General features: G+C 39.4%; 1 protein-coding gene across 1 annotated transcript; it reads right to left on the bottom strand.

Annotated features, from left to right (window-relative positions):
* Positions 1-391: 391 nt before the first annotated feature.
* smchd1 (structural maintenance of chromosomes flexible hinge domain containing 1) lies at positions 392-22384 on the bottom strand. The gene is made up of 49 exons (XM_070927777.1): positions 22220-22384; positions 19164-19239; positions 18726-18884; positions 18548-18630; positions 18278-18411; positions 18010-18124; positions 17810-17929; positions 17540-17706; positions 17340-17427; positions 17028-17241; positions 16812-16932; positions 16357-16546; positions 16121-16169; positions 15971-16044; positions 15580-15774; positions 15374-15487; positions 14349-14455; positions 13986-14068; positions 13776-13892; positions 12997-13074; positions 12762-12881; positions 12446-12590; positions 12158-12260; positions 11611-11683; positions 10875-11014; positions 10059-10187; positions 9739-9963; positions 9477-9619; positions 9039-9124; positions 8839-8957; positions 7385-7546; positions 7085-7213; positions 6903-6982; positions 6554-6711; positions 6324-6439; positions 6157-6218; positions 5716-5803; positions 5399-5530; positions 5121-5276; positions 4908-5034; positions 3936-4055; positions 3679-3764; positions 3446-3568; positions 3042-3223; positions 1941-2050; positions 1343-1413; positions 1091-1259; positions 801-959; positions 392-701 (listed from the first exon to the last, which is right to left on the bottom strand). Exons 1-49 carry the CDS (start codon positions 22382-22384, stop codon positions 616-618), a joined length of 6048 nt encoding a protein of 2015 aa, XP_070783878.1. The 3' UTR covers positions 392-615.
* Positions 22385-22868: the final 484 nt, after the last annotated feature.

Here is a 22868-nt window from a genome sequence, read left to right on the forward strand (position 1 = left end):
GTTGTTCTCAGTAGTGAAGGTCTGTGGCCCAGAGAACAGTGAAGGCACCGCGGGTCGTTCCCTCTCTGTGCTGCGCAGACCTAAACAAGCTCCTTCCAGATGGAAGATTGGATGTGACGTTTCGGGACCCCTTCCAATACTGACAGATGCCTTTTTCTAACACACACACCAAAGCCCACCTCCAACTCTTACGGCATCCAAAAACACATGTCATAATACATAATTTCCGGAGGCCTACATTTGGATGATTGTCTTTGTTGGAAAAAAGCACCATAATTATCCCGTGCGTAAAATGTGCGCGCCCGTCAGTTTCTGTACGCCCACATCCCTCAAACTAAGTTTATTTATTACTGAGTAGAAATGAGGACACAGGCAAAGAAGATCTCCTTAAATATGTATTTTTCTATAGAAATAATCCAGACATTCTTTGAGATATATCATCCCATATACAACTTTGTCATAAACTGTTTTGATTATTACAAAATTGTTAAAACATATAAGAAAACAATACAAATAAAAATGAATTCCAACAACTCAATCAACTCCAATATAAAATAAAATGAGCAAAGAGGCTTGTGTTCAAACTATGGGGTTGGACGAGTCCTCTTATGTGGATCACTGCTTTGCTCTCTTTATATTGATGCGGGATGGCTCACCAGCATCTCCAGCACCCCGTTTCACTGGTCTTACTGGGGTTGACACTAGAAGTAGAATACAGACCAATTAGAAATCAACAATACTAAAAGAATAAAAAGCTTGAAATGTATTCTCTGCCCTTAGTCCCTGGCCAGCAAACATACCAAGTTGTCTCTTAATCTCTTCCAGCTGTTTCTCTGTCTCCTCCATTTCTTGTTGGTTTTTCAACATTTTGGGAGACTTCATGGATTTCAAGTGATCGTCTCGGTCCTTTGCTGCTTTGTCCCTCTTCTGCAGAGCTGAGTGGTACTGACTGAGCAGGTCTGTCCAACAAAATAAAGAGAAATTAAAGCACAATCTGACTGAACAGGACCACAAAAATGAACTTTAAATATAAGTATGACTATGAGAGAGAGAGAGAGAGAGAGAGAGAGAGAGAGAGAGAGAGAGTCACCTATTTGTCCCTTAAGAGTGTAGTAATGCTGAGGGAGGGGGGCTCCAAACACTTGTAAAGAGCTCATCGGTGGGGCTTTGTTCTGTGCACCTCCGAACTTTCCCTTGGCACTGATCCTGTCCCCCTGCCTGGTCAGGATGGTGGGACACGATGTCTTATTCTGCACGACCTGTTAGCAACGTCACATTTAGAAGAAAAATAACCACCGGCCTGTTAATTTATGGCACGTCTCCAGCAGCAAGAATCACTCACCGCCCTTCTGTAGTGGTTAGCAGAGTCCAGGTCATCAATCAGAATAGTATCTCCGAGGATGTTTTTAAACACTGCAAAGGAAGCACAAGCAGCAAACCTTCAGACCCGTTGTGACAAACCTAAACATTCATAACCTTAACTGCTTATGCTACAGAAAACCCTTCACAATCACAGAGAAGAGATTAAAGGAGAGTTACGAGTTTATTTGAGATGGCTATTGATACACCAAGTTTCAATGTAAACAAGCTTGATAAAAGCAAACAATGTAAATCAATTACATTAAACCATAAATACTGTATCTGAATAAGGAGAAGGAATCAACTTTTAACTAGAGACGACTGAAAATCCTTAAATTAAAAGTAATTTTAGCGTGGTGAAAGAGGCCCAATTTCTGCTCCAGTGACGAGGCCCCCCGGAGAGGAACCCCTCCACCTCTGTGAGGTTGGATCCAGATGGAACCATTTACCCAATCCTCAACAGGAGTAGCGGGAGCATGAAGGAAATACCCCAACAACAGCAAACACAAAGAGGCCTGGGAAGCCTCTACAAAAACCACAGAAAGCCTGGACTTGGGGGAAATCCATTCAAGTCAGCTCACCGATGTCACAGCTCTCCCGGTCTTGGGAGTAAATCAGGAGCTCTCTGGCGTGGACTGGGTTCCCACGGGGGTCAAAGAGCATGCAGCCATTTCTTATGTGTGGCAGTGGCCTGTAAGCAATCCAAATCTTAGCAGAGAAACTGCAGAGGTGATCTGAGACTTTGCTCCAAATGTAGCAAAATTGTTTGAGGACCATACGATTGTTTTTTGAAATATTGAGCAAAAACAATCATGAACAGCATACTTAACGTTTTCAAATTCATGCCATAAAGTTGTTTGCGATTGACAACCATTAATGTGTGTGTTTTTGACTTGAAACTTAATTGACATTCATTACAGTGAACATTAAGTCAGTATATTTTTGTCATAGTTAAATATGGGCTTAATTTAATAAATGAATCAAAACAAATTATCTGTATATCAATTAATAATGACAATAATCTTTAGTTTCAGCCCAAATAGTAATGTGATGCAGACTTACAGTGCATTACCACGCAACATGATGTCTCCTAACCAAAAATAAATGCTGTTCACGGTGGGAAAAATACATTCTAAAATTTAAAACTGTACAGCATGGTTTAATAAATGGTTTAAACTTGCTAAAACATGCAACATCACTGGTATGGCCCTTTAAGTGTCATCAACACAATCAAACACCACAAAGAACAGCAGGAAGGAAGTTGCTCTCCTTCTTATATATCATAATAATTATACCATTATTTGGCCCTTGAGGAGGAAGATGTCCTTTCAGATTTTCCACATATTATTGTCCAAGTTTCAAAGCATGCATTCATTTACATGATAATGATAATTCCTTTGAATGTATCTAGTTTGATGAATGAAAGCAGGACTTCACTGAAGGAGTCCTTGTGGCTTAGTTGTCTAACAGTCTGTTCAAGAACGAGGTGCCACAAGATCTTTAAATTACTGTTGTTGGAAGACTTGGGTAGGAAAGGGCTTAAAAATTAAAGACTATAATCAAGGACATACAGGAAAGCTACTCAGACGCCAACAGCAATACTGTCAAACTGAACTTTTTAGTGTCACAAAAGACCTTGAGCTTTATTTAAAAAAAAGTCATCATCGACTCATAAGGAGTACCTGTCTCCTGGTGGGACGTACACACTGTCAAGGGCCATGACCTGCTGTTTGCCTTGGGTGTCTTCATAGATTCTCCGTGCAGCTGCTGTTGTTTTGGTGATGACACAATCCATGTCACCCCTGATGTGCCAGGAGATAACCCTCGCAGCAGCATCATCCTCCACAGAGGCCAAGTGGCCAACCTGCATTCAAAAAATAAACCGTGTGACAAGTGCAACCTGTGAGAATACTTTACTTTGGTCTGGCAAAGCAAAACCCTCGTTTTTTCCCCTCTCATCTCAAACTCACACACGGCCAAACATTGATTAGATACATCTGCATGGAGGTCACCGTTTCCTGAAATGACACACTGGGTTTTGAAGGTGTTAAGCCAACAGAAAAGCCCATCTTTCCTATGACATTACCATTCCCAAAACATCCTGCTGTCCCCTGAAGTGATCAGGGAAGGAGCAGACTCTTCTGGGCATGTTCAGGATCCTCTCAGCTTCAGTAGTCTTTTCTGTCAGAAGTCTGTCGACATCTGGGACCTAAAGGGAATTAAAAAATATGCAAATGGTATCTCCTCATAAATATATATAGATTAGATCATAATTTCTCCATATACAGAAGTAAAATGTGGATAGAATTAACATCTTACAGATGCAGTTTGCGCTATTCTCACGTTCCTCTTGATCAGCTCGTTCCTCTGGACAGCCTCTCTTGTACTTGCACCCTGGTATGTAGCTGGTATGAAAGAAATATTTGCAATTAGACACCATTTCAAACGCATATTGGCAGACACAATGATACTCTGCTCTACACACATTTGTTTGGCAGCACAGTGCACAGTCAAATGACATGCATAGACGAAATATTAGCTTATTTGAAGAAAAAAAAAAAGATATAAAATCTTACAGGTCAGCAAATCAAGGAGTTCTCTAGATGTAGAAAACGTTTCTCTATAGGCCGTAAAAGCAGCAGTGAGCTCATCTTTCTTCCTGGACAGCTCAGACATTGTCCGTTGGTTCTCCGCATCTAAAATGGAAAAAGATACAAAAATACAATAGACAAACTTTAAAAGGTTCAAGCAAATACTACTTTGCAGAAAGTTTCCAGCATCCAGAAATAATGCCTTGGACACTCTGGATAACCCAAAGACCTCAGTGGAATTACTTCTTATCAAAGAAAAAAACCCTCGATGCTTGGCTCCTCACATACAGTATTTAAAATATTTGATGAGGGACATGGGAGCTAGGTGAGGGCAAGTTGTGTGGAGGTTTTGCAATGTAGTATGCGCTGATGTAAGGGGGTAGGAGATAGTATAGATGCCAACAACTCTAGGGCACTTTTTCCGCTGAAGGATCATACCAGGTGGAGGACTTGTCTCCACTGGTGTTAGGTCCTCCACCTGGCTAGTGTTGGCTCTTCTTAGCTTACGTAATGATTGCGTTTTTGTCACTTATGGCCATTTTAAATTCAATGCATTTCCAAATATATTTTTCTATGTGTGAACCTGACAACTGTCATTACATTTTCAATTTCTATACATGGTGCAGAAACTGCTACCACAGTTGGGACGGTCAATGCAACGAAAAATCACGATATTAACGTACGCATAATATGCAAGTTCCTCTTTCAAAGCCATTTTTTATGCTGAAAATAACAAAATAACAATAAATACACATTGTACAAACATTGAAAAGACATACATAAAAAAAAAAATAATAATTTAAATTTAAATTTAATTTACTGGAACGTAGGTTGCACATATTTACTTTAAAACCCATAACCATGTAATCACTCAATGTGAGTCAGTGTCAGATGTCATATTCATGCACCAGTTTCCGCCCAGCAGCAGGGCCGTGTTAATGAATAAAGTTTTCATACCATTGTAAAAATGGAAGGGGAGCTCAAAAGGAGCCAGGGGCATGCGAAACATTGGCACTTCAGGTTTGAAGACGAGAGTGTATGAACTGCCGTTCTCACCGGGGCTGTTCTCCATGATAGCCAGCCTCTGTGCAGAATAAACATACACAATTTTCATGTGTGATGTTGCATGCCAAAATATAGAAATTTACAAATTGACAAATGGTCACTCACAGTGATGTTGGCCTTTCCGTCTACCAAGCTAAACTGAATGCCTTTGGTTTTGCCTTCAAACAGAGGCAGGGTTCTGTTACTGTCTCCACTGGAGTGCGTTATAGAAAGGACCACCTTCCCGTCCAGGTCCTGCCCCGCTGGGTTTCCATACGAATCCTGGAATCAGTCAAAGCAACTCAGTCGGGCTGTATATCAGCTGATAAACACCCAAACATATATCTAACTGTTTTTGCAATAAGCAAACATGTAAGTAATGCCTTGTAAGTATATAGGCTCACCATTATCCTCAGAGTCATGTTCTCCACCAAGGTTCGGTTGGCAATGGCCTTACTGTAAGAAACAACTGGGGTTGGTGGCTGAGAGTCAGGTCCCAGTTTGACAGGCTGATTGGCCACCACATTTACAGTAATCTAGGAGACAGGAAACAGTGCTGAGGTTAGTCATTTCTCTCAGTGAGTCAGGATTATGACCTCTGCCCCTGCAACGACTCAAAAGAACAACCACTTTCCTTTGAAACATATATGAAAGACAGCATGTGGCGACCATCTCTATATGTTTTGTAAGTCAAAAAACTGTTGGGTGTCTGGGAACCAACCTGATTACTGAACAGGACTTTGTTTGTGTCTGCACGTAGAGAAAACTGGAGGGTGTGCTTTCCAACATGATCTGGGATCTCTTTATCTCTGCAGAAACAAAAACAATATTTACATTTCTTAAAGGAATAGTTTCTAATTTTAGAAACACACTGATTCGCTTTATTATAGAGTGTTAGATAAAAGGATTAATACCACCCTCATGTCTGTATGATAAATATAAAGCTACCGTGAGCAGCCACTTAGCTTAGTGCAAAGACTGAAAACAGAGGGAAACAGCTAACCGGGAACAAAGTCAACCTTCATCAATCAATCTCATCTTCATATCAGTCTCATCAAACTCTTAGTAAGAAAGCAAATAAGCATATTTCCCTATTCCTTTAAACATCCTACAACAACAATTCAGACAGAACGGAAACAGACAGGATGTGAAGGCATTTTACCTGAAGTAAAAACAGTCGTTCTTTTCATTCTCCATGGGTTTACTACACCTCAGCTCAATGGCCTGGACAAGATAAGTAGAAGAATACAACTCAATAAATATGATATTAGTTGAAAAGAAAAGCAATAAACACTTGTGACAGTCCCTGTTTGTTACTCAGTCACTCACCGTTTGTGGAGGCGTTTTTCCTGATGGTACTCCCTTCCACAGAAACATGGAGGCAGCAGCAGGGTTAAAAGTCGTCATCGGTCTTCCTTCATCAGACACCACGGTCACAGAGAACACTGAACAGACATGCACAGCTGCCCTTAGTCACTAAACCAGTTGCATACAGTGACATAGTGAAACAAGAGCTCCACAAACAGAGAGTAAAATAGAGATAAAATAGAGAGGCAAACCTGGGAATTTGCCTCCGGCAGGAAACTTGGCATTGGTGTCATACTTCACTAACAGGCTGACAGGTTTGTTGGGATCAGGGATGATGGTGAGATTCACTGATGGACCGGGAATGGGTTTGTTGTTGAAGGAACCTTTAAACTCCAGCTGATAGTACCCCCTAGTGGAACAACAGAATAACAACATCCCCCTGGTGACTGATGGGCCATTAAGCTGTGTCCTAATTCAGGATATGTTTACAGTGCTGGAAATGTGGGCATCTGATGATACACTCCATGATTTGGGACTATTACTGCATTGTGGTGATCCCTTTTTAATATTGTTAACTTTGTATTATAAAGTGACACTCACTTTGGTCCGCTCACACTGTTAATAGTGAAAGAGGCTTTCCCTTCTGCATTCACGGGTTGTGAAATAACAGCTGTCGACACCTAAAACAGGAGGAAGACCTCATCACATTTCTCGTATTAGATCATTCTGAATTACTGACTTTTTGTAGTATAGACAGAACAGTGTACATGTTTGTAGCCAACCTTCAGTGTCGTGGGTGAAGACGTCAATTCTACCACAACCCTCTGGTCTAAAGAGGGGTTTCCCCACTTGTCACACAGTTGGACGAGAAAGGGTGTGGCGATGCCGCGGTCATTCAACACCTGCAAAGGCTTATACATAAAAAACATGCGCTTAGTTAGTTACAGTTAGTTTGGCCTGCTGAATACTAAAAATAAAATATAACTGTGAACTAAGAGCATCAATTCTATTGTTCAGTATTATTTAGGGCATTTAGGAAGGTAATGGGGGGAAATGAGGGGAGAGATGAGATCCTTTCTTACCTTCTCTGGCTCACTGACTAGTTTAAGCTGTGCAGGGACTCCAGCGGTCACTTTAACTATGACGCGCTCCTCGTAGCTCCTGTAGGTGAAGTGCATCTCTCTGGAGCCAGGAGTCCCTGACTGGAACTGCACCCCGGTAACCAGAACACAACGGCTGCTCCCCTGATGTCGACGCACAGTATTCATCAGTAATTATCAGTACATCTACACAGTTATGAGTATTCAGATCCTTAAATGTATCACAATCTAAAACATACTTTCTTAGAAGTAAGTTTTGCATTCAAAATTTCATTTAAGTAAAAGGACATAAGTTCAATTCAATTCAATTTATATAGTGCCAAATCATAACAGAAGTTATCTCTATATATTATCTTAATATAGCATAGGTCTAGACCGTTCACTTTATAATATTATTTACAGAGACCAAACAGGACTCGGCAGTGGCATAAAAAACTCCCTTAAGTATGTACTTAAACATCAAAAGTAGTATTCGTTATCTTTATTATTTCTTTTTCAAGAAAGACCTGTGCACAAGAACAAACATACAGCTGGTTGAGGTGGAGCTAATTTTATCTATTTTGAATACTGTTGGGTAGTTTAATAATTGTATGACAATGCATTGCATTTTATAGAGCTGCAACAATTAGCCAAAAAAATTAATCACCTATTTTGATAATCAATTCATTGTTCAAGCAAAAATGCCAAAATATGATGTGATGTCAGTTGATGGTTTCATGTTCTCAGATATGAGAATTTGCTATTTTTCTTGGTCTGACATTATAGTATATTGAATATTTGTAGGTTTTGGTTTTGTTGGTCAGACAAAACAAGACCTTTAATGACGTCACTTTGTGCTCTGGGAATTAATGGGCATTTTTCACTGTTTCCAAAAGATTAATCGAAAAATAATCAGCAGATTTGCCGATAATCAAAATAACTGTTAATTTTAATCTGCAAAGTAACTAGTAATGATGTAAGTAAATAAATTCTAATTTGAGTGAAAAATCTATTTAAGTTCACATAAACAGCTAATAAATAAAATGTGAAATGCTGTACATCCTACAACAGTATAGACAAAGACACTGCCTTCTCATTCTACAACAAAGCCTGTGCACCGCCTGTAAACTTATAAGAGATGGAAACTTCCAGTCAATAAATCAAATATATCTTCCAGTTCTTAGAGCTACAAAGACACTTCCCTCGGTCAGGAATACTTCTTTCTATTCTGACAAAGTCCTCTTTAATCTTAGGTGTTCCTTATCAGTTTTATTACCTTGCTTGCTTAACTCTCTCTGTTGTGTGGAGGTGTAAATAAAATAAAGACGACCTCACAAGTTACATTTTACATTTACATTTTTCACGACTACATTTTAATTCTGGGCTGAAAAATTCCTTTCATTTCTGAACTTTAAGTCAAGTTTTCATTTTCATGTTTTGTGTGTCTCTTTTCCCACCTGCCACGTATAGACGATGGCCGATTTGTCCAGACCCTCGGCTTCCACAGCCATGTCGTTCACACAGGAGGAGGTAAGTGTCTTGGTTACATTGTCATACTGGTCCACAAGCTCTAAGCCTGTATTAGGAAAATGATGTGTGTCATCTGGTGTGCATATCCTCAAAAATACGATTTTTGGATGATTCGGGTCATACTCACTGATGTTTCCAGATAACACTTCACCCAGCTTCACTGTGCCTTGGGGCAGAGTTGCTTTCAGCCGTGCTGGTTCATCTGGACAAGGCCTACAAACAAAAACAAGCAAGGATGTAGACTTCGAAAGATAGGATTCAATGTTCAACATTTTGGGAAATACATTATTATTCGCTTTCTTGCCAAGAGCCAGATGAGAAAATCAATACCACTCTCATATCTGTTCATTAAATATGATGCTAAAGGCAGGAGATGGTTAGCTTAGCTTAGCATGAAGACTGGAAACAGGGTTTTAACAGTTCTTTGTACATATTAAACAAAAGAAATATAACTTGCTAATTAGTAAGCTGTAGAGGAGCAGGTAGGCATCTATCTCTTGGCAAAAACTACTCCTTTAAGGTTGCAAACACTGAATTGCAGCTTTGAGTCGAGTATGTAGCTTACACTATGTTAAAGGAGACAGACACACTCTGGTCTTGGTAGGACACCTGGTAGAAGCGCTCTTCCTGCACCTGCGTGGGCACCTGTACAACAGGCAGCTTCCCCTTGACCAGCTCTTCCAGATTTACGTCTCCTCTCCAGTTCACCTTAAACAAAGTCAGAGTGAACAATGAAAAGTCAGCAATAAACTGGGCAGTGTACAATGAATAGGATAGGGTACCCTAAACACAACAGGAAGACAATGCATCATATTTGCCAGACACACCTTGATCCGGGAGGCTATTTCAGCAGTGAGAGGTACCTCTCTACCAGCCTCATCATACAGTTTATAGAACAGGTTCTCCAGCAAGCCCCCAGCCAGCCATTCTATCTTTTCATTGTTCCTCAGCACCAGATTCTCATCATCCTGACTGCAGATCTCCATCCAGGAGACTCTTGTGCTGGGTACCACCTTCAGCTCCCTCATGATCGGGGCAACGCTCTTCTGACTCTTGTGGGGAAACAAAGACGGGATGGAGACATCATGCTCAAAGTTTGAATCAGAGAAGCAGAGAGCTAATTTTTGTTGATTTTTTTTCCACTTACAGGCATCTCAAATTTAACTTTGAGCTTTTGTGGCTCCCCCTTGATTATCTTCACATTTATGTGCTTTGTCACAAGCTGTCCAGCTCCTGTGCTGCTGCAGTCAGCTGACACCGGAGCAAGCCCATGAACCTGAAATTCACAAATAAAAAGATGAGGATAAGCCAACCAACACAAGCTATTTATTTATCATTCGGATTATGAAACAAAATTAAAAGAAAGAGGGAAAATTAACAGAGTAGGCCCAGAAAGGTGAGAGCACTACCTTGAACACTTTTTATTACATAGAGGAATTAAGGGACTCGAGGCAAAAGCACCATAGCATCAAAGGCATCATAGTGACATATCAAAGGCAGAGAAGAGTATTGAAGTTTCTGCAAAAAATGTCATAATCTTCTATTATTTTCTATTTCTTTTAAGTTGTGAGATTTAAACCCCAATAACAGCAATTCTTCCGACATGTGCTCTCTTGTTTTCCCTTTCTTCCAATAATATGATGACAAAGATGCCTTTAATTGAGAATTTTAATTGTTCCCGCTGGGAGTTTTTCTTTAGTTGGTAAACAGGATGAGCTGTTATGTAAGAGCACTAAAATTCTCATCAGGGAACCATCCCCGTGCTGAACTAGATGAATTGAAATACTGCTGTAAAAACAGACACCACATTTTCAGCCTGTTTGCTCAGTCAGCGGTCAGTTTTCTCATGAGAAGGTTTGTCTGATGAGTGGACAGACACAACAGATATCCCTGCGTTAGGGTTAGTATAGTAGTATAGTACAGTTTTCACACAGACACCTGATGATTTCCCAGCACCCCATACCTGGCAGTGAATGATCTGTTTGGGGCGAGCGGTGTTGTTTCCAGCCTCATCGTGAACCTCAACATTAAACTTGACCGGGTTTCCATTCTCTACTGTGAGTGGGTTGTCTTCTGGCGTCACATGGAGGGAATGTGGAGGACCTGAAAAACATTATCATGCAGCTGAGAAACTACTTTTTAGGATGATTATTTACACATAGAAAGATAAGATGCTAAAGAAGCCCTGCTGACAACATGGTGGTATGATCCTTATCTTAATGATAGTAGCCAACAGTTTACCACTTCCACCACAGCTGGATGACATCTGCTACCTTTAAATTATGGCTGAAATGTTGTAACTACAATGTTTAACTACAATGGCACCAACAACCAAAATCCAATAGCCTGTTTGCTGTAAAACAACTGAAACAACTTGTTGCCTTTTTTTTAATTAATCAATTAACGTTTTATTCTAGAGGATGCTGGAAAATAAGAGAAAAAATGGCTAATCAAATTGCTAGTTTTGTCCAAAGTCCAAAACTCAAACATATAACTTAAAAAGTTACTTCAACCATTAATTGATTAATTTTCTGTTGATTGACATTTGATCATTTGAGTAATTGTGTCAGCTCAAAACAAAACCCTGCTTGTATGAATTATTTCAAGCATTTATCCAATCAAGGTTACTGAAATGACATTATATACTTCTGATACAAGCTCGCTAATTGTTCTAAATTAATAAAAAAGTGTAGTCTTGCCAGGAAGAAGACTGATCTTGAGAGTCTGTGTGTCTTTTTTCAGGCCAGGCAGGGTCACTTTCAGGTCGTATGTCTGCAAAATAAAATATAGGATGGAAATAAATAACAGAGGATAACCAGTTGTTGTCTCTTTGGTATCAATCAGCTTTTCTTTTTATCAAATGTTACACTCTTTTACTCTACTGGTCTAGAACCATCTTTCCTGTTCCTCACTACTGATAAACTGATTAATCCCACAAGATCACTCAGAATTTGCTTACACAAAAACAAACATTTCTTTCAGGACAAAGTCTTTAAGATTAAAAGAGTACTTTAACTTCTCACAACATTTTAGTTACACTATCTTCAACAATGTATGAATTCACAGCCCATACATTTGTACTGCTGTGTGATTTTACTGCATTACTGAAAGGTAGGTGCTTGGGCAAAACTGGTTAAGCAATCCTTCTATTATTGCTATTATAACATAATTATACCTCTTCCATCAAACTTTATAGTACATAGGCAAACTTATGTCTTCAGAGATGAGAGCATATATTTTTCTAACCTTTGATTGTTGGTAGTTCAGGACTTTTCCTCTTGCTTTGACACTTCTGATGGTGAATGTGGTCCCACTGCTGTCCACTGTCTCGTTACTCAGGTCCAGGCCACTAATATTAATAATAATGATAATGTTAATGGGGCCAGAGCTAACTCCCACATCTGGCAAATTAAGGACATTAAAGACAAATTAAAGACATGATGATTGATGATAAACCTAGGAAACACAACAAAACTGTGGTGAACAGTTTTTAAACATGAGCAGATATTTTACAAATAAAGTGGAGTGACCCACCTGCATTTGAGTACAGCTTTGAGATTGGGAGGAGGCATCGCAGAGTGGCCATAACCATCTTTTATCAGCAGAGGAATGTTGAAGGGCACTCCTACATGAAGAGTGGAGCTCACTGCACCAATAACGAAACTCTCAGCACTACCCTCTGACAAAGATAAAAAAACAAATGTGTGATCAGGGTTCAAGTGTTCATTTAATGGTCATTTTACAAAAACAAGGTTGTAAAACAAAATAGCTGAATCAGCTGTTACCTACTGGTTAGGGCGTTCGGAAAGGATAATAAATGTGACTGTAAAGGTTTTGTGGTTTTCCTTACCTGTGATGGTGAACTTGAGTTTGTAGCTTGGCAGATCTCTGTCCCCAAAAACAGTGGCATTACTGTCATTTATCAGAGTGTTCAGAGACAGTGTATACTTCCCCAGGTCGGTCAGATTCTCTGCAAAAAATAATTTGTTTGCAAAACTGATACATGATTTTTCAACAGACAAAAATCAGGGCATCTAAAAAGGTATCCAATAATGAAAAAGTTGACAAATAAAAAAGAAGCATACCCATTTTTCTGAACCAGAAACCCCACTTTGGTGAATGTTGGGCAACATAAGAGACAACCTCTTGATCTCCTTTTGGACCTACATATGGAAGGCAAATAGAGTTTACTACAAATTTGAGAGGAAAGACACAGACTGTTACAGAGAGCTAAAATTAAGTGGCAACACATTTTCAAATGTGAGGATTCTCTGCTTTTTTGTTGTCTATAACAGTAAACTGAATAGTATTGGTTTTTAGACTGTTGGTAAAACAAAATGAGAAATTTGACTACGTCAACTTGCGCTCTGGGAAATTGCAAAAGACATTTTATTAAATTAAATTATTAATCAAGAATATAATCGACAAATGAATCGATAATCATTATATATTGCTAAATTTATTTGTTGCAGCTCAAGAACAAAGCAAGTCTGTAAAAACAGCTTGCAAGAGAAGTAAATAGTCAGTTAGTAATAGTAAGTAAATATGTTACAAATCTAATACCAAAACTCCTAAAGCTATGAAGGATGATTCTATATCGTGGATTTTCATGTACCACTTTGATGATAGCGTTCTCAGTTCTCTGAAAATGCCAATTTCATTGTGTTTTTAACATTGAATTTGCAATTACATAATAACTTGAGCAGTTTTTGTAGCTTTTCTGCATCACCATTCTTACAGCCCCCTTGCTAGAAATGGCAGAAAGAAATACTTTATGTTGACCTTCCCAGCATTGCACTTTTATAAATCAAACCATGTGATTTAACTTTTCAGTGTTTAGAGGAGTGCGTTTCTTTTTTCTTACCGTGCTGAACGACTCTGAACTTAATTGCCAGTTTTTCCCCTCTTTTGTTCCGGTCCACTACTGGCATGCTGGACAACGACTCTCCTCTCTTGTTCAGAATTTCGATTTTGAGTGACCCTGAAATTATGTGAAGTGAAACCACAAAATATACAGTGTGACGTTTGGGCTCCAAGAAAATTTTTTTCAACATTGTCAGTGCAAACTTTTTACCTAACGGAGTCCCAGCTGGACAAACAGCATTCTGTGGCCAGGGGTTACCATCTGGCCAGTCTACTTTCAGTTTCTCTGGAAGCCTGGAACAAACAAATACTATTTACATGAGCTGATAAAAGTCTCATCAGGCTTAAACTACAACCTCTAGTCAGGACATGGAGACAAGGTGGAGGGAAATACAACTTCCAATTGATAACACATTCATTGCCACTGAATCACATCTAACACACTGGGATACTGGAGATGATTGTGCGGTCTAAAGGTGTATAGTGGTCTTGCTTTGTGTTATAATTGCATTGTAATTGTAAAGCACATTAGATGCTAGCAGCATGATAGTATTTCCCCTGACTGGTTACTCACTTTGCAGACTCATTGTCAATGTTTTTCTTGATGGCTTCATCAGTGGCGGTCTTGTCAATCTTGGAAATGGCTATGGTCCTGGTCTTGTTGTGAAGTGCTTTGGGTTCCTAGGAAACAGATTTGTTTATCAATTAATTCTAAATACAAGAAAACTCTAAAAGACCAAAAAAGAAAAATAACTGATAAAACTGCAACAGACAAGGTTTGTATATATGTGAATTTCTATTTTGTGGTATTAGACTTCTACTTAAAAAAAAAAAAAATGACAGTAAAGTCTAGACAGAGACACTCCAGTGTTGTCTTAGTTAAGTTTGTCTCATGCTAAAAGGGGAAATCTTCCCCCCAAAGCATTACCAAAAGAAGGTACTGCCACCACCATGTTTCAAATTTAATTATGACTATTACAGGTGAAACATGTATATTTGGAGGATTTTTCACCAGAACACTTATTTACAAGTGGCAGAAAAATCAAAAGGATATTTGTGTGCAACGCAGATTTCAATCGGAACTGGATATAAAACAAAGTGAGCTGTCAACTGCTTAGTTAGGGGGCGGTACCTTGTTGGCGTTTTGTGGAGCTCATCATTGGGTCAGTTTTTTTTCCCAATTGATGGTGAAATGACAACGACACATTTCACTTTTTCAATACTTGTCTCATTTAACAGCTTGTTGCATCAGTTACTAGTCCCTCTTCGTCTATCTGCTGCAATGAGGAGCTTTTTTGGTCAATTTTGGGGTTGTTGAGTGGATCTGTGTATTGATATTCGGGTTACTGATTCTCCGTCAGTGTTCAGCACAAACAAACTTTTCCCTTTTCGGGTTGAACTTGTATTCATGTATCACATGTATTCATACCTTATTTAAGTCAGTTTAGTAACCGTAACCCTTCAGTTTTAAGGTTTCCTCCCCAAAGATGATTATTTATCAAACAAAAAATTTGACTACAGACAGAAAGGATTGACAGGAAAGAAAAACTCCTGAGTCAGAAATACTTTTATCACTTTTATCCATAAGTCCTTCCTTACCAGAGCCACTTCAACCTGTCCTCCTGAGGCGAAGACATCTTTGTCAAAATTTCCATGCAACAAAAACCGAACCACAGTACCAAACAGAATGGGCAGCGTTTTCTGAGACTTCACCTGTATAAAGAAGTATGTTGGCATCAATACAGAATACAGAATAAGAATATACACATTTGCGTCCAGAAAAAACGAAAGAAAGAGATGCTCACAAGTTGTCCTTTTTTGTATATTTTGCCATCCCATTCAATAGAGGAGAATGACGCCCAGGGATGCTGCATTTTCTTAGGCACATCTGTTCGTGTGATGGTCTCCTTGTAGCCCAGGAACTTTACTAGCTTGTCCAACTTCTCGTGACAGTTTTTTAGCCACTGCGTAAAGTCCCTCTGAATGTTACTTCTTTGTTTCTGTGGACATGGAAATAAAACAGTTTAGTAACACTTGGTGGGAAACTAGTTCTTTAAGTAAAACAAATTGACTAAAGCTGCATTAAGATTGAGATTTTTGACCAATAGGAAATGGAAAGCAGGATGGCATATCAAATTTCAACAGGTAACTTGCAACATGTGCTGCTTGACTTTTCCTCTCAACGTGTTTAAGCACCTTGATTGGGGAAGGATGTAGCGGAGGACCTGTTCTCTTTGACTGATCTTTTCTCTCTGTTACACTCTTGCTCACTAGGGAAATTCAACATACAAAGAACATCACTGATAGGCTTACTTTCCTGTCCTGGTTTATGCAATAGTTAGGCACCTTGATCAGGGAGAGTGGTAACTGCAGAACTGTTCTTTTCCTGTGGACACTTCCAATAATAAATATTAACAACATCAACAGCAAGAAAAGAATCAGCATGTAACTTTTTATGTACTATAATCCTAAAAATATATCTCCACGTCTAATACAGGTGCTACTAAGGAAAACTGAACTTGAATGTGGGGCTGCAATTTGTTCTAATCATCAAAATAAAAAGTGCATTTGTATGTGACCACCTGTCCATTAACTACGCGTGTGAAGATAGTGTCCTTGTTCTTCAGTTTCAGCTCCAGGTCCATGAAGGTGAGCTTGTTCGTGCTGACCTGGAATCTGTCGTCAGTGAAAAGCAACCCTGAAAACCGACTGTAACACTCTGCGGGCACCTCTGTTCCTTTGCTTCTGTGACTCCAGGTGCACCAGTCAAACCTGTAACAAATGGACAGCAAACATGTAAGAAAACTCCTGTGACGATTAGTCTTTGTGCTATGTCATATTTAGCATACACACATGAGAGTGGTACCAATTTTCTCATCAGACTCTCAACAAAAAGCAAATGAGCGTATTTCCCAAAATGTCGAGCTGTTTTCTTGAAAAGTGACCAAACTTTATAAACCTTTACAACCAAGGAAATGAGTTACCTCGTATTCTTAAAGTGGAAAATATCATGTAACAAAATAGTTAAAGTATTTACCCAGACACTGTGGTGTAAGGTATGAGCCGTCCGTTCCAGAAACAGTCAAATAACGGCCTTTTCCCTCTGGCCTGATGCACGACTCCAGACTCATTATCGCAATCATCATCATCTTGAGGGGCTGGTAAATAAAGGACCAAAATAAAATAGACAATTTTAATCCAAAGCTGTCATATGTCATAAAGTACATTCAGAGTATAATTAGAATTTGAATACCTTGAGCAGCGTATGGGTCTTCAGGGTAAGTCTCCTTGTCATAGAGGAAGGGATGATACCGAATCACTCCCTCCACTGTGCCACCGTCTGGCTCAGTGGCGTTAAACTCAAACGTGTCTGCAGCATTACTTATGTACAGAGTCTGCATGTCGTCGTCAACTTCCCTGAGATTCATCACATGGGGACATCTGGGAGGCTTCTCCTTCAGAGTGATCTGATTAAAGATAAAATAATAATATTAGCTGAAATAGACTGCATTAAGTAGAAGGCACTCTCATCAACAATTAAACCTTTTAAGACCAACAACCTTACCTGAATGTCAATTTTATGATCTGCGTTTGTAGAGCTGCATCTCGTGTCATTTCCACCGACTCCATGAACGTAATAGTGATATATGTAACTGATATATGGACAAAACAAATCTTTTTTTTACATGAAATCAATCAAAGCAGTAACTCGGGCCTGTTAAGACTTTTGAGTACATATGTGATGGTGTGGGTGAATGAACTCACGCCAGCTGTCTGGTCCACACTTTGAAATCCTGTTTCAGAAAGGCGATATGCTCAGGCAGGACTCCCGTGATGACCACAGCTGTGAAGCTTTCCTTCTCCGATTCCTCAGCGATGAGGGCATGGAGGAAGCGCTCATCATCTTTAGTCACATGTGAAAAGTCACCAGGCTGCAGGAGGAGGATGAAACATCCCATCACAAATCATGACTACCTTGTTTTGAAGTTAAAAACGTGCATTTACTTACAGGGGATTTAAAAACAGAGCACTTACCTTTCTGTTTGTGATGGTCCCACTGTAAATATCCTCTTTGTTCCTCTCTTTCTTCTCAAAGTCCTCTTTTGACAGAATCAGCTCATGAACATCTGGGGAGCCAACTGGTTTACTGATCATCTAATAAACAAAGGAAACCAATAGTTATCTTTCGCAATGCAGTAACGCTGCAATCTTAACTAATTTCACTGAAGACTTACCCTGGTTGACTCTCCGATGTAGAAAACAGCCTGTTTGCCTCCAACTCCAAAGTAGGATATATCACTGTTGAGACTACGAGGGACAGGGTCAGGCCGAACGTACCCCTCTTGCTTACTGCAGTGAAGAAAAAACAAACCAAAAAAACAGACATGTAATCAAATTTTGTGCATTTAAAACTAAAAGATAATATATTGGAAGCCTTGGATACCTTGGAAGCAATCATGGCCAATCTGAAGCTAGAAAGTAAAGAAAGTAAAGCATACCAACCTTGCAAGTGTGCTGTCTTCCCTGGAAAATTTAGAGAGTCTGTACACTGCCCAGTTATTGAGCTGCTTAGAGGTCATCCCGCACCCGTTATCTAAAACAACCACAGCAGGCTTCCCAAGTGTTTCATCAAACAGCTGGAAAACACAGAGAGAAGGTAAGTCACTATTACAGATTTAGATAAACAAAGTCACAGACTGCATTAAGGTTACTGCAAAAGGAATAGATAAAAAAAACATTTGTTCAGAAATGAGACGCAACCGCAGAACCAACCATCCGAATCTCTATTGTCCTCATTCCAGTGTTTTTAGCTGTGGCCGAAAGACAGTTGTCGATCAGCTCAGCGAGTGCGTATGCTGGAAAAAAATAAAAATAAGTAGCAAGTTATGAGTGAAGATATGCAGCTTAATGTCTTAGTCCATCTCTATGCTACTATTGAGTAAGCACTTACGTAATGATTTCTGGCCCTCACTTGCGTAGTACTCATACATGCCGCTCCGGATCAGCGTATCATAATGAGGCATAAACTTGATGTGCTCCTTCGTTGCCACTGACAGAGCTTGGTCCTCATGTTGCAACAAGTAGAGGGTGCTGCCATCCTGAAGTTTCTCTACAATTAAAAAAATGGAGGACAACTATGTTATCTATCTGTCTTGTGTAAACTTAAGTAAATACTGACTTATTACATCATCTGGCAGTAATGTATCAACATTTAAAACAGACATAGTTACAGCAAATTCAGAACAAAGTCCGAAAAACTTGGGTTACAGGTGATGACATTTACAGGACAAATCAACCACTGCTTAAAATGTATTTGTTTAATTTTCTCAGCTATAATTTATGGCAGCATATTTTTTATTTTTGCACCAATAAGGATTGATTTACTTACCAAATTTGTCAAAATCCAGGACTGTTCTGTCTGTCGTGACCAACACAAATGTTTCATGTGAACGGATTGCAAATTTCTGTAAAAACAAAAGTCAAAAGTGAGTGTCAATTGTTACTCAGCTCTTTATTAGAGATACAATATTGAGTTGATTAATTGATTTGTCAACCAACAGAAAAGTAATTGTCCACTATTTTGATTATAAATTAATTGTTTCAGTCATTTGTGAAGCAAAAAATTCTAACCACTCTCATCTTCTCCAATGTGAGGATTTGCTGTTTCATATTATTGTAAATTGAATTTCTTTGGGTTTTGGACTGTTGGTCAGACACCTGAGGCTTTAGGAGGCTCTGATAATTTTTCACTATTTACTGACATTTAATAGACAAAACGACTAATCGATTAATTGAGAAAATGGTCCAGGCTGCTTGTGTAAACAAGTTAAAGCTGCAGCACAAGAGAAGGAACAGAAAGTAATAGGGAAATGAGGCAGTAAAATTAGTGAGCTTGAACCAGAGAGTTTAAACTCAGATACCTGTTGGGGACAAGAATCTCGTCAGGTGTCCTCAATGTCCCTAAGAAGTCCATAATATTCTTAAGCTTGAATTTAAGACGTCTTAACTCAAATTCAAGCTGGCAGTGCCTTCATATGTTTAGTCAGATGGCTTCCAGATCTACAGTGCAAACCACGTCTGCTGTCACCCTCACTCTCGTCATGAAAGGCCACATATCAAAAGACAGTGATAGGCTTTTCACCATGACACAGTGCAATCTCATAAAAATCAAACTGCCTCTCAACAAGATGTTCCTCTTATTAAAACAGATGTCATGATTTCAATTAGAAATGTCCTCACATGCCATCTCTGCAGAGTAGGGAGCGGCATGCAAAAGGACTCTCTACATAATCACAGACTACCTCAAGGGATGGTTGCACCTGTATAATGGTACAGGATGAATTCTGGCTGAAGTCAGCCTTTAAAAATCTGTATCAGTCTACCAAACTGTGACATACCAATTTATGTGATCTGTTCGAGTATAGAATTTAAAACAAATGTCAAATTAGCATCACAATTAAGAATACTAGGGTGTTTTCTAATCACTTAAATCACCCCCAGATGGGCGTATCTATAACAATTTTCATAGTTGGGTAGCTGGGTAATGTAGGAACCAGGTTTTAGACGATATCGCTGATTCTGCTGCATCGATCACTTTAATGTTGCAGATGGTAACAATGGGGCTCATTTTAACTACTTTATATATTGCTGGGTAGCTTTATCTATAATAATACATCATAGTTTATTTGTGGGTTATATTTTGTTTTAATAATCTGGATCTGTAAAGTAACTATAGCTGTCAAATAAATGTACAGTACTTGTAAAGTACTTCAGTACATTACTTGAGTAAATGCACTTTAAAACAATTATCAAATTAGCATCAGAATTACTAGGGTGTTTTCTAATCACTTAATCACCCCCAGATGGGCGTATCTATAACAATTTTCATAGTTGCTTTTATATGGCTGGAGGAACACAGTGAGCAGTACATTCATAACATTAACGTGAACTTAATAGCATGCAGCACAACCAGAACAGCTCTCTTCATCTTTCCAGTTTAGTTTCCTTCATGAAAATAAAAGAAGCATAACGCATAAACACTCAGTGGCCAGTTTATTAGGTACACCTAGACAAAACTAATGCAGTTTAACAGAACAGTCCTGCAATAAATACTACCTTCATGAAGGTTATAGTGGTCTTGTTATCAATGTTTCAGTTCAATCAGGTTAGTTTTATTTACAGTATATTAATAAGGATGGACTAAATATTACCAGTTTCCATAAAAACTGAACATTATGACTTTTGTCAGGGAAAAAAGTACTGCAGGTACTAGTTTTACTTAGGTGTACCTAATAAACTGGCATAGTAGAGTATACAGTATGTCATTACTGTAGCTAAGGTACAAGTTGCTGAGTGTAGTAGAACAAATATGTATGAGTACAATATGTCAGACCTTAAGTTGGTACCTCTCAACAAATTAAGCCTCTATGGCCACCAAATAAAACCTCACCCCTATAAATTATTACACCTGTCAACAAAACATGTACATTATTTGTACAAAAATTAGAACTTTCTGGTAAGGAGGCATGGAGGTATCTGTTTTTATATTAGCAGTGGCTGGCAGGGGCCTGGGTCACTCCACAACTTCCCACCCATCCTCCAGACTCCTTGCCCTGACCTCCGTGGTAATGAAGTAATTTGAGGGCCTTGTGCTGTCACACCTCAAATTCATTACTGGCCCTCTCCTGAACTCCCTGCAGTTTGCCTACAGAGCCAACATGTCTGTAAACAATGCAGTAAACATTGCCCTGCAGCACCCGGACTTAGGAACCTGCCCAGGATGCTGTTTGTGGACTTTAGTTCTGCTATTAATACCAACATCCCAGCTCTGCTACAGGGCAACCCCTCCCAGCTGAGTTTGCCTGAATGTTATGCACCACAACACCAATGCAAATTTCTTGCATGTGTAAACTTACTTGGCAATAAACCTGTTTCTCATTTGATATTAAAGGTTTACAGTCTTAGTGTATACACTTTCATACGTTTTCTGAAATGACAGACCTTGTACATCCAGGTGACAAGTTCAAATGTAAAAGGTGAGCAATAAATTCTAACTTCATGAAGATTATAGTGTTCCGTTTATGTTGGGACAATTATAGAAAGGAGTTGATTCAACTTTTGAAGGATGTAGTTCGGGAGAAATTAAAATTAAAAACGCATTTATATTTAAATTATGCAGGAAGTTATCTCTGGACAGGTAGTACTCGTACAGTAAGGGCAAGGTTTAGTATTAAGGAGCCACACAGGCATTTTGGCATTTGGTTGCCTTCTGACGACTGTACAGCCTCACCTGTCTTTGACCAAAATATAAGTGAAAGTCAAATTTAAGACTAGCCTAATATGTGTAATGTATAACTTAAGATACGCTAAAACTTTTTCTTTTTTTTACACCACCCTCGTAGACAACCCGTTACCCCAAACCAAAGCAAAGAAAGCTAACAGTGCCTTGTACAGAACATGAAGAAAGTCGTTGAAGTCTCCACTCGTCTCCAGCCATTTCTCCGTAACCTCCTCCTTTTCGAAGCGGCAGTCGTAAACACAGATCCTCCTGCGGACTCCTCCTGCGCCCGGGGAGGATGCAGAGAGGCGCGGAACCCTCGCATTGAACATCTTCTCAACTTCAAAGTACAACTAAGCTACGTGTACATTAAAGTTTACAGTCGCCTTCGTCCCTGTGTAACGTTAGCACGACTTGTCATATTGGGACGTTGGAAGAATATCTTGTAGCTATGCGACACTCTGGTCTCCCTGAAGTAACCGCCTCGCCCTCGCGGGGTCTGCTTGTTATCTGGTTTCTTCCTCGTTTTCTTCTCTGATTTAATGGCGGATCGCAAACCAACGTGTATCGGCGCAAATCGCCACCTACTGGTTTGTGGTTTATCGACGTGCGGTCTTTTCTACGGAAGTTCGTTGGGGACTAACATCGCACTTCATCTACTTCCGCGTAAGGACAACAGGACCGCGCCACTGATCTCTACACCGTACTTTCGGTATCGTTTTCAGGGGAATCAAACTGTTTGGACACGTTGTTGGTGTGGGCGGGACATGGCTGCTACACTGGGACTAACTGTACCCAGCTAGATTAAACATTTGA

The sequence above is a fragment of the Enoplosus armatus genome, chromosome 21 (assembly GCF_043641665.1).
Source record: "Enoplosus armatus isolate fEnoArm2 chromosome 21, fEnoArm2.hap1, whole genome shotgun sequence".
Taxonomy (NCBI): Eukaryota; Metazoa; Chordata; class Actinopteri; order Centrarchiformes; family Enoplosidae; genus Enoplosus; species Enoplosus armatus.